Source organism: Carcharhinus amblyrhynchos, chromosome 1 (assembly GCF_965287045.1).
Source record: "Carcharhinus amblyrhynchos chromosome 1, sCarAmb.v2.hapA, whole genome shotgun sequence".
In the NCBI taxonomy this organism is placed as follows: domain Eukaryota; kingdom Metazoa; phylum Chordata; class Chondrichthyes; order Carcharhiniformes; family Carcharhinidae; genus Carcharhinus; species Carcharhinus amblyrhynchos.
Genome location: NC_137324.1, coordinates 114,137,310 through 114,149,768, shown reverse-complemented (window position 1 = coordinate 114,149,768; position 12,459 = coordinate 114,137,310). Strand labels below are relative to the sequence as shown.

Sequence of the window (12,459 nt, the reverse complement as noted above, 5' to 3'; positions counted from 1 at the left end):
AGCTCCCTCCTAATCTGGCTATAGCGCGCCTTCCCCCAGTTCAGCACCCTCCCCTTTGGACGGCACTCATCCCTTTCCATTTTTATCCTAAAGTAGACGGACTTGTGGTAACTGTTAGCTACATGTTCGCCTACCTCAACCTCAACCACCTGCCCCGGCTCATTACCCAACACTAAATCCAGTAGAGCCCCTTCCCTAGTCGAGCTAGTTACGTACTGCTCTAGGGACCCTTCCAAAACACATTTTACAAACTCCTCTCCCTCCGTACCCCCAGCTCTAGGCCCCCTCCAATCCACTCCAGGAAGATTAAAGTCACCCACTACAACCACCTTATTCTTTCTGCACCTATCCAAAATGCCCCTGCAAATGCCTTCCTCCACTGACCTCGGGCTGTTGGGTGGCCTATAGTATACCCCTGGCATCGTAATCTCTCCCTTCTTATTCCTCAACTCCACCCACAGCGACTCAATCCCTAACTCCTCCATATTGTCCTCCCTCTGCACTACTGTGATGTTCTCCTTTACTAACAGTGCCACCCCTCCACCTGTCTTTAACCCTCCTTTCAAGGAGAGTATTGCATTGAGTTTTGAAAAAAAAACCAACACACAAGACAACACAATTAATTTCCAGAAGAAATTATGTATTTAGCATGAACCTATTGATTTGGATCACATGACAATTTAATCTAACCATAGCCTTAATCAGTTAAGGCGTTAATTTCGATTGATTTTACAGGAAGAAAGCAAATATTTCCTGATTCCATCTGCTCTTTCCACATTTCTTCACAGTGGAGATGACCTGCTGCCGAATGCTGAAATATAGTTTTACTGTTGACTGTTAACTCTCAATAAAACTCCCTGACAGGCAGTTTAAGTATGTGCTGGGAATTCTGTGTTAACTGTTTAAGCTCTTTACTACTTTCATTTTTCAACAAAACCTTGTATGAATATAGAAAGGAGCAAATTAAACTGAAGCGTAATTTCTCAGTTTACTGAAAGGAAGTGAGCATTTCCTTTTCCTTGTACAGTTCTTGTCTGACTTAACTGGATTGAGAATAATAATTTTAATAAAACCTCTACATTTTAATATCAGCAAGAAAAATCCATCTATGGTTTACAAGAATAGCATTACATTAACAGAAGAGGCTTGTATTATGGCAAGGAATAGCAGTACCCCTGAGGATTAGAAAACAGCAAAGGGCCACCAAAACATTGATGAGAAGGGAAAAGTATATAATACAAGAGTAAACTAGTCAGGGTTATAAACCTGATTGTAAGATTCATTGCAAGTACATAAAGAGGAGAGTATCAGTTGTAAACATTGGCTTATTCGAGGCAAAGACAGGCAAAATTATTGTGAGGAATGAGGAATTAGCAGAGATTTTGAACAAATATTTTGGTCTAAATTTTTGCAGAGACAAAAGGGGTCCACCATGCCTTAGTCAGAAAAGCATTGGAGTCATGCACCCAGAAGTCACACCCTCTTATTCATCATCCGCTATTTACTGTGAGGTTGGGATGGGGAATGGTGTATGTGGGCATGTATTTCACACATCTGTTGTTCAGGGAGGCAGGAGTATGTTTAGAAGTGCAGCTGCCTTCATTCGGAAGCAATTGTCATCACCCAAGTCTCTAAAACACGACTTGTGGAATTTATGAATTTGAAGAAATGCTCTGAATCTACTAAAGTTCTTTTGAGAGATCATTTACCCTTTTGGGATTGTGAAGAGTAGACGTGAATGTGTATAAAGTGTGGATAAGCTCTGTGGAGCTGTTAAGTGATAAAGTCATTTAAATCTCTTGTCCTTTAAATTTTGAAAAACAATAGCCTGCTGTGACACTCAGTTGAAAAAAAATGTGCTAGGAATACAAATGTTTATTTGTTTTTACAAAGGAACATATAATGAATATGTGAAGTAATTTGAATGTTCTTAATTATCTATCAAATTTAGATATTGAATGGACTTTTATCAACAAGAATTTTAAAAAATCATAATGAAGCAATAAATGCTTTAGAATGTTATTTTTATTTCATATCAGCATGGTCCTGCAGCCAAACTATTTGTAGTGGTTACTGAGTAGTTTGGCATGGAGGGTGTGGGGGCATGGAACTATAAAAGGCCATAAAGATAGGTTGATAGTGTCATGGGTTGGCGCCATAGAACATAGAACAGTACAGCACAGTACAGGCCCTTTGGCACTCAGCAGCCTTTGTGGTTGCCAATCTTTTTGGTAAATCAAATAAACTAAATTAGCCTTTGGAAACAATGCAGTGGCAGCCACAGGGACAGCCACCTGACTTCAGTTAGCCCTTCCTGCCCCTCCTTTTCCCTCCTGGAATGAAAATTTTGCTGTTCGAGTAACCTTTTCCCAAGTTGGCTTAAAGGAGTGGGGAAATTTCCCAATTATCTGCACCTGATTCCAGAGTGAAAGTTTGGGCCTAGTAGGGGACACAGTTATCATACCAGAAAAAAAGGGTAACCAAGGTGTTAATAAGAGTGAGGAACTTCAGTAACTCTGAGAAAATCATACTATGATCAGATAAAGACAGCCTTATTTTACAATTCTGTTTAGACAAATTTATTAGAGTTTTTTGATAAATTTATTAGAGTTCTTTGGTGATGTAACTGGAAGTGTAGATAAAGCAGAGCTAAAGCATGTGAAATACTTGGATTCCCAAAAGGTATTTGAGAAGGTGCCACACACAAGGTTAATATAAAATAAAGGCCCACAGAATTGGGGGACGGTGTATTAGAATAGAAGGATGATTGGTTAATGGACATGAAGCAAAGATTAGGGATAAAAGGGGTGTTTTCTAGTTTTCAGGCTTTAAATAGCAGAATGTATAAGAATCAGTGCTGGGCTCTTGGCTATTCATGTTTTATATTAATAACTGGGAAGAAAAATCAGAATAATGTATCCAAAGTTTATTCAGGAGACCAAGCTAGAGGGGAATGCAAACTATGAAGATATCAGACTTCAGAGATATAGGCTGGAATTTTTGCGCCCACCTGCCACTGGAATCGAAGCAGGCGAGGGGTGGACAATGGAAAGGCCTATTGACCTTTCCATTCCAAAGAATGGGGGCAAATGGGTGTTCTTCTGGTTGGCAATCAGTGACTAGTGGTGTGCCTCAGGAATCAGTGTGGGACTGCAGTAATTTACGATTTATACAGATGATTTGGGAACCAAATGTAATGTGTTAAAATTCGCAGATGACACTAAGATGAATGGCAGAGCAAAGTGCGCAGAGGATGCTGAAAGTCTGCAAAGGGATACAGATAGCCTAAATAAGGTGAGGGTCTGGCAGATGGAGGGCAATATTGGTAAATGTGAGGTCATCCACTTTGGAAAGAATAACAAAAAAATGGACTATTATTTAAATGGTAAAAAATTGCAGCATGTAGCTGTGCAGAGGGACCTGGGTGTCCTTGTGCAAGAATCACAAGGAATTGGTTTGCAAGTGCAGCAGATAATTAAGAAGGCAAATGGAATTTTGTCCTTCACTGCTAGAGGGATGGAGTTTAAAAACAGCGAGGTTATGTTGCAGCAGCATAAGGTGCTGGTGAGACCACACCTGGCGTACTGTGTACAGTTTTGGTCTCCTTGAGAAAGGATATATTGGCATTGGAGGGGGTGCAGAGGAGATTCACTAGGTTGATTCCAGAGTTGAGAGGGTTGGCTTATGAGGAGAGACTGAGTAGACTAGAATTATACTCATTGGAATTCAGAAGAATGAGGGGAGATCTTATTGAATCATGTAAGATTATGAAGGGAATAGATAAGATAGAAGCAGGGAAGTTGTTTCCACTGGCAGCTGAAACTAGAAATAGGGGGCATGGCCTCAAAATAAGAAGCAGATTTAAGACTGAGTTGAGGAGGAACTTCTTCACACAACGGGTTGTGAATCTTGGAATTCCCTACCCAGTGAAGCAGTTGAGGCTACCTCATTGAATATTTTTAAGACAAGGATAAGTAAATGTTTGAACAATAAAGGAATTAGAGGTTGTGGTGAGTGGGTGGGTAAGTGGAGCTGAGTCCACGAAAAGATCAGCTATCATCTTATTGAATGACAGAACAGGCTCAAAGGGCTGGATGGCCTAATCCTGCTCCTTGTTCTTCTGACCTCAGGTGAAATTTTACTGTTTGGGGATGAGTGAGGCCATAAAATCCCATCCATAGACAGGTTAGGTGAGTGGGCAACATGGTGGTAGATGGGTATAATGGGGGAAGTGTGAGGTCGTTCACTTTGGTAATGAGAACAATTATTTTTCAAATTATGAAACTTTTAAATGTTAATGTTCAGAGAGACATTGGTTTAATCATGCAAGGAACACAAAAAGCTAAAATAGAGGAAACAGGAAGCAATTAGGAAAGAAAATGTCATGTTGGCTGTTACTGCTAGAGGATTGTAGTACAGGAAGGAGGAAGATCATCCAGGGCTTTAATGAGACTGCGACACAGAATATTGTGTGCAGTATTTTGGCCTTTTTTATTTAAGGGAAGTTATATTAGTATTGGAGGTTTGCTCAATTTATTCTTAGACTGAGAAGGTTGCTGTGTGGTGAGAGACTGTGTAAATTGGGCCTTTAACCTCTGGACATACAAGATTCAGAAGGGGCTTGATTGGGTAGACATTGAGAGATTGTTTTCCTGGAGGGGAATAAATGATATGGGGCACAGTCTCAGGATAAAGGGCCAATCTTTTAAAAGTGAGATGAGGAGAGGTTTCTTTATTCAGAGCATTGTGAATCCTTGATATTCTGTGGCCCAGATACTCCATCGTTGAATATGAGGTTGAGGTAGACAGATGTTTGGTCTCTCATGGAATCAAGGGAAATGGGGAGCAGGTGTGAAAGTGGAGTTGAGGCCAAATATCAGCCATATTCATATTGAATGGTGAAGCATGCTCAAGGGGCTGTATGGCTCATTCATGCTTTTTGTGTTCTTATGCTCAAAATAAGTACCCTTGGTAATAGAAAGTTCAATTTCAAAGACTAATGAAGTTATTGTAAATGCTAGAAATCTGGAAGAAATATAAACCAAGTCAAGCATCATGTGAAAGAGAAAATTGGTTCAACTATTGGATCAAGTTAAATCTGTAATTAGATTTTTTTAAAAACTTGCGCCCCCTAAATTTCTTTAATAATAATGATATTTGTCACAGAGACTAAAGTTTTCGATGTGAAAGTGAATCAACAGCGCGAAGCATGCTCATGGTTTACAGTTTCTTGGACGGCTGCTGACATTGCAAATATATTACCTAGTAAAGGAATAAATACTTTGTGAAATTGATATCATACATTATTAAGAGAAGTACACTGGACAGAATTCAAGTCAGTAATCGAATTTCTTGCTTTAGTTGAGACTTATGTGCCACTTTTAGTTTATGATGCTGTCCAAAATCAGTGATGATAGTCCTGTCTTTCAGTCACTGTGAAGGGTCAATGTATGAGTCCATCAGTCTGGTTTTCAAGCTAACTACCTGTTGTTTTTGATAGTTGAGTCCTGCTCCTATGATTCAAGCTCCCAGTTATTAGCTATTTGAATAATCATAGAATTCCTACAGTGCAGACAGAGGCCATTCTCCCATTGAGTCTACACCAATTCTCCAGCAGATCATCTTATCCAGACCCTATCCCTGTGACCCTTCATGTTTACCCCACTAATTCCTCTACCTTATAAATCTTGGGACGCTAAGGGACAATTTACCATGGCCAATCAACCTAACCTGCACATCTTTGGATGCTACAACGTTTCATGTTTGGGTGGGATCCAAAGGGGCATGACAGCAATTGAGCAGAAGGTGGAAGTCAACGGATTAAATAGTCAGTCGAAAAACGATGTTGCAGGAAGGAGGAAATATAAAAAAGCCAAAATGTACACTGAAATCTGGAGTCAGTATTAGAGAAAAGGCTTGATGTTATCAGGCATTAACAAATAAGGATGGAGAGAAAGAAAGACAAATCAGTCAGACTTATTTAAAGACCTTATATCTAAATACACCCAGTATTCAAAATAAAGTTGATGAGGTGACAGCACGAATAGTGGCAAATGGGTATGACCTGTGGGGATTACTGAAACATGGCTACAAGAGAATCAGACTGGGTGTTGAATGTCCAGGGATATTCAGTATTCTGGAAGGACAGAATAGGAGGTAGAGTTGCTCTATTGGTTAAGGATGACATCAAAGTTGTATTCAGAAATGATATTGTACCGGAGACCAAAATGATGAGTCAGTCTGGGTAGAAATAAGAAGCAAGGAAAGAAAAATATTGCAGGAGTAATTTACAGGTCCCCGAACAGTCCTTTTGAAGTAGGACATAGCATAAGTCAGGAAATGAGGAGGTCTTGTGAAATAGGCACAATGGTAATTATGGGTGACTTTAAAATGTATACTGTCTGGATAAACCAACCTGGCAAGGATAGCCATGAGGAAAGGGTTCATAGAGTGTATGAAGGACTGTTTCTTAGAGCAGCATGTTATGGAGCCAACCAGAGAACTGGCTACTTTAGACCTGATATTATCTAATGAGGAAGGATTGATTAATGGCCTTGTAGTTAAGGATCCACTTAGAGTGATCACAGCATGTTAGAATTTCAAATTCAGATTGGAAGTGAGAGAACAGAATCACCTACTCGAGTCTGAACATTAAGCAAGGGTAATTACACAAGCCTCAAGAAAGAATTGGCCCAAGTGGATTGGGCAAGAATATGAAAGGGAAGGGCTGCAGAAGAAAAATGGCAGTTGTTGAGGGAGATATTAAAGATATCCAAACTAAGGTACATTCCTGAGAGAAAGAGGAATTGCCAAAAGGGTGAAAAATCATCCTTAATTAGCTTAATAAGGAAATCAAGGATAACATGAGGGGAAAAAAAGACAAGAGCATGCAATACTGCCAAAGTTAGTGGCAACATAGAGGATTGGGAGAACTTCAAACGCCAACAAAAGGTAGCTATATACAATATCAAAAATGCTAAAATGGACTCTGAAAGAAAGCTAGCTGAAAACATAAACATGGACACCAAAGGTTTCTATAAGTATTTTAAGAGGAAGACAATAGTGATAGTAGATGTTGGCTCTTTAGAGGATGGAAATGATGCGGTAATAATGGGAAACTTGGAGATGGCAGAGGCACCAAACGAATACTTTGTCTCTGTCTTCACAGTGGAACATAATAATTCTATCCCAAAACTGCAGTTAATAGTGGAACTTGGTGAAATTACTATAACCAGAGAGCAGGTACTTAGTAAACTAAAAGGTTTAAAAATAGATATGTCCTCGGGACTTGATGGCCCTAGGGTGTTCAAGGAAGTGACCGCAGAGATAGTGGATGCATTAGTTATGATATTCCAAAATTCTCTGGATTCTGGAAAGGTATCGTAGACCTGAAACATGCTAATGTGACGCCCTTATTCAAGAAAGGAGAGAGGCAAGAAGTGGGAAACTGTAGACCAGTCGCCTTGACCTCAATGGTGGGAAAGTTGCTGGAGTTACTCATTAAGGAACATCTGGAAAAGCAAAGCTCAATTCATCAATGTCAGCGTGATTTTATGAAGGGCAAGTCTTGTTTGACAAACCTGCTGGAGTTCTTTGAGGGTGTAACCAGCAAAGTAGAGAATGGGGATCCTGCGAAGGTGATCTACCTGGACTTTCAGAAGGCATTTGATAAGATGCCACACAAGACTGATCCAGAAGGTGAGATCACAAGGGGTTGGGGGTACATTAGTGGCTCGGAGTGTGGATTAGCTGACTGATAGAAAGCAGAGGGTTGGGATAAATGAGTTCTTCTCCAGTTGGCGGTCTCTAATTAGTGGGGTCCCACATGGTTCAGTTCTCAGACCACAACTATTTACAATCTATATCAATGATTTAAAAGCAATGACAGGTAACATAGCAAAATTTGCTGATGACATGAAAATAAATGTAAAAGCAGGCTGTGATGAGGTGATAAAAAGTTTACAAATGAATATTGGCAGGCTTGGGGAATCGGCCAGAATCTGGCAGGTGGAGCTTAATGTGGATAAATGCGAGGTTATCCATTTTGGCTGGAAAATAAAAGGGCAAAGGGCAACTGGATTGATAAAGTAAATGTTAACCAAATGTTCCCCTTTCCAGGACAGTCCAGGACAAGAGGCCATATTGTGGAGTAAGTGGGGAGGGAGGTTCAAGACAGCGTTAAGGGAAAGCTACTTCTCACAAAGGATTGTGAATCCATGGAACTCACCCCCAGACGGCAATGTTTGCAGAATCAACCAATGGATACAAGGAAGAGTTAGATAAAATCCAATCAAAAGCGGGATAAAGGACTATTGGGAAGTGGAGTTTGGATAAGATGGAGATCAACTATGATCATATGGAATGACGGAGCAGGCTTGAAGAGCTGAATTGCCTACTCTCGCTCATATGCTGCTTTTCTATCCTCCCTGCCAAAGTACATTACTTCATCTGCCAATTTTTTTACTTCAGCTATCTAAATCCCTTTGTAGACGCTTTGGGCCCTATTTTACAATTTTGGTTCTAAGTGCTAGGCAGTTTTGAAACTGGGAGTGTTTCAGATCTGACTTCTAGACCCATTCTCCAGCACCCCCATACACACACTGCCTGCAAAAATAGCAGCGAGTCTGAATCACGCTGCACAAGCCTGTAGGCAGGGCTTAATGAATCTGAAACAACTGCGCATGGGCAGAAAAAAAAGATAGAATGCTGCTCCTCTGCCACATCCTTCCTAGGCTGGATAATGCCTCCCCCTCACCCCCACACATTGCCCCATCCCCACAGCATTATTGGTCCTCTCCTCTCCCTTTTTCCCCCTCACCGATCTCAGGCACAGTGGCAGTGGAGCCCTCTTCCCCCTCTCCCCCAGTCTCAGGCAGAGTGACATTAGATGTGGCATGTCTGTTTTGTGCCAATTCTGGATGGGCGAACACAGTGGCAAAGGGGGAAGTGCTGGTAAAGTTGGACGTGCAGCCCATTAAGTCAATTTAAATGCATGCAGCCGTTTTTGGGCCTTGATAAAGGGGGAACCGGCACAGAGGCGGGTGCGGATTGCACTACTCGCCTCATGCCTGATTTTACCAATTTTTCATGCCCAAAAATAGGTGCAACTTGATGGTAAAATCGAGGCCTTCGATTTTAAACCCAAAAATCTTGACAGGCCACTTTGTGTTCTACTTTTATTTCCACCCTATAGTTACCCTGTGTTTTACAGAATGTTGAGGACTTCTTCACTTTTCCTGGGACCAAACCAGTTTTGTACATCACTTAGGGATTCACTTGGATTTCCTTCCTTGTTCTCACTGTTCCCCTAGGTATGATGCTTCTTGAGGTGTTTCCATTAGCATCAAGTTAGGTGAATTTCCAATTCTCCTTAAGCACCTCATGATTATGGACACCTCAGCTCAGATATAGGCATTGCTGCAGTCATGCCCAGTGATTCCAAAATCAAAAAACATCCTGAATTCTTATTGTCCATTGCTTCTTGTCTACAGCACCTGGCAGATTTCTCTCTCTGCTTTTCAAAGTTGCTACCAGTTTCTGACTGCAACTGCCAATGAGAAAACAGCTAGATTAAACCCCAAACCAAGAAAAACACCTCCCAGCAATTTATCTCCTCAGCAACATGGTACCATTGTGATGACCCAGATAGAGATTTTTTTTGTACATATAAGATCAATTTTATTGGGATTAATCCAAAATACAAAGAAAATTCCCTGTATCCAAAAAGTAATACAATGCAAAGAAAAAGCAGTTTATTGCAGAGATGTCATACAGCTCTTTACCCCTCCACCCTAACATTTTTATAACAGCAATCACCCAAATGTTGCAGATTGTTCAAAATAGAGTAAAACGTTCAAACTCATTATCTCATGTTCCCAAACTTGGCCTTGTAGTGGGAAATCATACAAATAACTTAACTCCTTTATGAGGAGGACTGTGTTTATTTTAACATCTCCACAAGTCTCAGAAAGTGCTCACTCATTGTTCACTATTTTACCACTTGCAGCTCTGACCTTGTTAAACAAAAACAGGCCATCCTTTTTTGCAATTATTTTAAATTTGTTTACCAGCCTCCGGAACCTAAGTGCTTCCATTATCTTATATTTAAATCTTCAATCATCAACTGTTGGGTTCTCATATTTTCAATAAGAGACAAAGTCTGGCAGTAAGTTTGGATCGAATTTTATTGCTTCAAACAAGATAACTACATTCAAAAAGGTGAGAGTGCTTGCTTTGAAAAGTCGAGCCTTATTTACATTTATTTTTGGCAACCCTAACCTTCACCTTAACCCTAACCCTTCTTTGTCCCCCATTGGCTCAGCAACTCTGAATTACAACCTTCTGATTGGCTGTACCCACCTCGGCAATTTATGTCAGCAATTTATGTTTGTGGCTTGTGTCTGCAGTAGGTGGACTATTGCACATTTGTAGCTTGGTTTTAAAAGTCAATGTATCACTCAGTTGATTCAGTATCTTCTCACATCAACCTAAAATAATTATTCCTAAAACCCATGGGTGAAGAAATTAGAAGTTTTGACAACATTATTCTTAAGGATCTTGAATACCACAGTAAGGTTGCTTTTCAGTCTTGCATCGTTTCTTTAGCTGGAATTTCCGCAGTGGATATTCCAATAACTTTATTGCAGACTTTGAAGAAACGGTGTAGATGGCGCTTCTCTGGGGTTTCTGTGGAAATTATAGTTGGCGATTAGTAGAATCGAGTGTGTGTAATGCCAAGTGTCAGATGTGTAGCTCTTTTGTGCATCGTTTCCAGAATCATAATGTCCATCTTGTAATAAAGTGACTAGAAATGCATGCAGTGGTTTAAATGAGGGCACACCAGTCGTTGTCTCAATATCACATCTTATGATTGTTATCCGTCCATCTCAGGATTATACTTGCATTATTTTTAACCACTGACATTTGCTGTGTACTGGTTACAGTAATCAGCCCAACGAATACCCAAAATCTTGTGAATTTATAACACACAAAATCCTGTAGATTTACACCATTAAATTTATAGAACATTCATGCTCCTTTCCTAGTCTCACCAAATGTAATTTTTTATTTTTCACACTGTCTTTCCAATCTCATAAATCATTTTGGTCCCTGATTGTTTTCAATTCCCCTCACCCTTGCATTTTCCTTCCCATGTTGCTGCTCTTATTTTGCCTTTCATTTCTCCTTTTAAATAGTTCTTCCTGATTCTCCCCTCGTCACTCCGAAGGAGTCATTCCTAGGTTCTCTCTTTTGACTTTGCCCCTTCCATTCCCATTACCCTTCTCATCCCTCTTCCACCTCGCCTTTGTGCTCTATTGTTTCTCTGAGCTTCTGAAATGACCATGGTGAGAATTAGTGTTTTTCAAGAATGTCTGCTGACAATCTGCAGAGATGGAATCACTTAAAACCACGTAAGCAGTAGGGTAGAAGTGGCATTCATGAGAGAATTGCTTGGTCCTCTTTGTGCATGTATGGACTGGCTCCCAAAATGCCGACTGTCAAATGTGTAGAGTGTGGTGAGCTTGATGAAATCTAAATCCACAAAGTAGTCAAAACTGTAGAATTCAATCTGGGAATATTGACATGTCTTAAATGTCTATCTTTTCTGCCCTTTTCTACAGAATAATACTGTTTGGAAGCCAGACTCTTGCCAAGATTGCAGCTGCCACAGTGATATTGTCCTCTGCACGGTTACCCAGTGTCAAAATCCTCAGTGTGATTTTCAGAAGGTAATTATGTAGTTATGTATTGTTAATACCTTTGACATGGAAGGTGAGTAATGTGAATCTAATTTAAAGACGTTAGTTCATGGACTATGTTTTGCAGGTTTATAAGATCATTGAAAATGTACAGTATACCTGAATAATTGTGTTTCACTTAGAATCATTTATGTCTGTTGAGAACTGAAAATTTACACCCCTAAGGAAAAGGAGCAGGAGCCATTGATCTCCATTCTTAACATAACCGATGATCTGAGATCATGGCAGGGGCACTTTGTTACCAGAACTTTGGTTGCCAGTGGTCTTTTAGTTATATCCTGGACACCGGCTGGACAAAATGGATGTGCAATCTGCTGCCAGTGAGCTGCGTAGGAACTCAGTTGGGTTACTGGTGCTAAAGATTGATCTATCAGGGTAGTGTCTGCGATTTTAAGGGGAGCCCAGTTGAAGATCCAGGCCAAGACTCCAGGTAGGGCAATTCTTTCATCTTAAAGCTGATGTATATGGTGGGTTCTTCTGTGGTGTCCAAATCCCTGGATGATAGGCAGGAAGGAGCTAAAGAATTTCTCAGTTTTGGAATGGCCCCTACCCTCACCCCTCACCATCTCCTCTCCCAGCCTCACTGCGCACACCCCACCTTCCGATCACCACTCACTCTGTCAGACGCCATGTTTACTGATGAGGGAGCTTCCTCTGACTTGGCCCTATGCAAATTGCCATTGTCACCTGGAAGGAAAAC

General features: G+C 40.5%; 1 protein-coding gene across 2 annotated transcripts in view; it reads left to right on the top strand.

Annotated features, from left to right (window-relative positions):
- The window catches only part of fras1 (Fraser extracellular matrix complex subunit 1), a 473,019-nt gene that overhangs the window by 155,817 nt on the left and 304,743 nt on the right, over positions 1-12,459 (top strand). For both annotated transcript variants that reach the window (XM_080191292.1, XM_080191285.1), the window contains exon 3: positions 11,622-11,729. In XM_080191292.1, the coding sequence (XP_080047418.1) occupies positions 11,622-11,729 (108 nt within the window). The remainder of the gene's footprint in view (positions 1-11,621; positions 11,730-12,459) is intronic.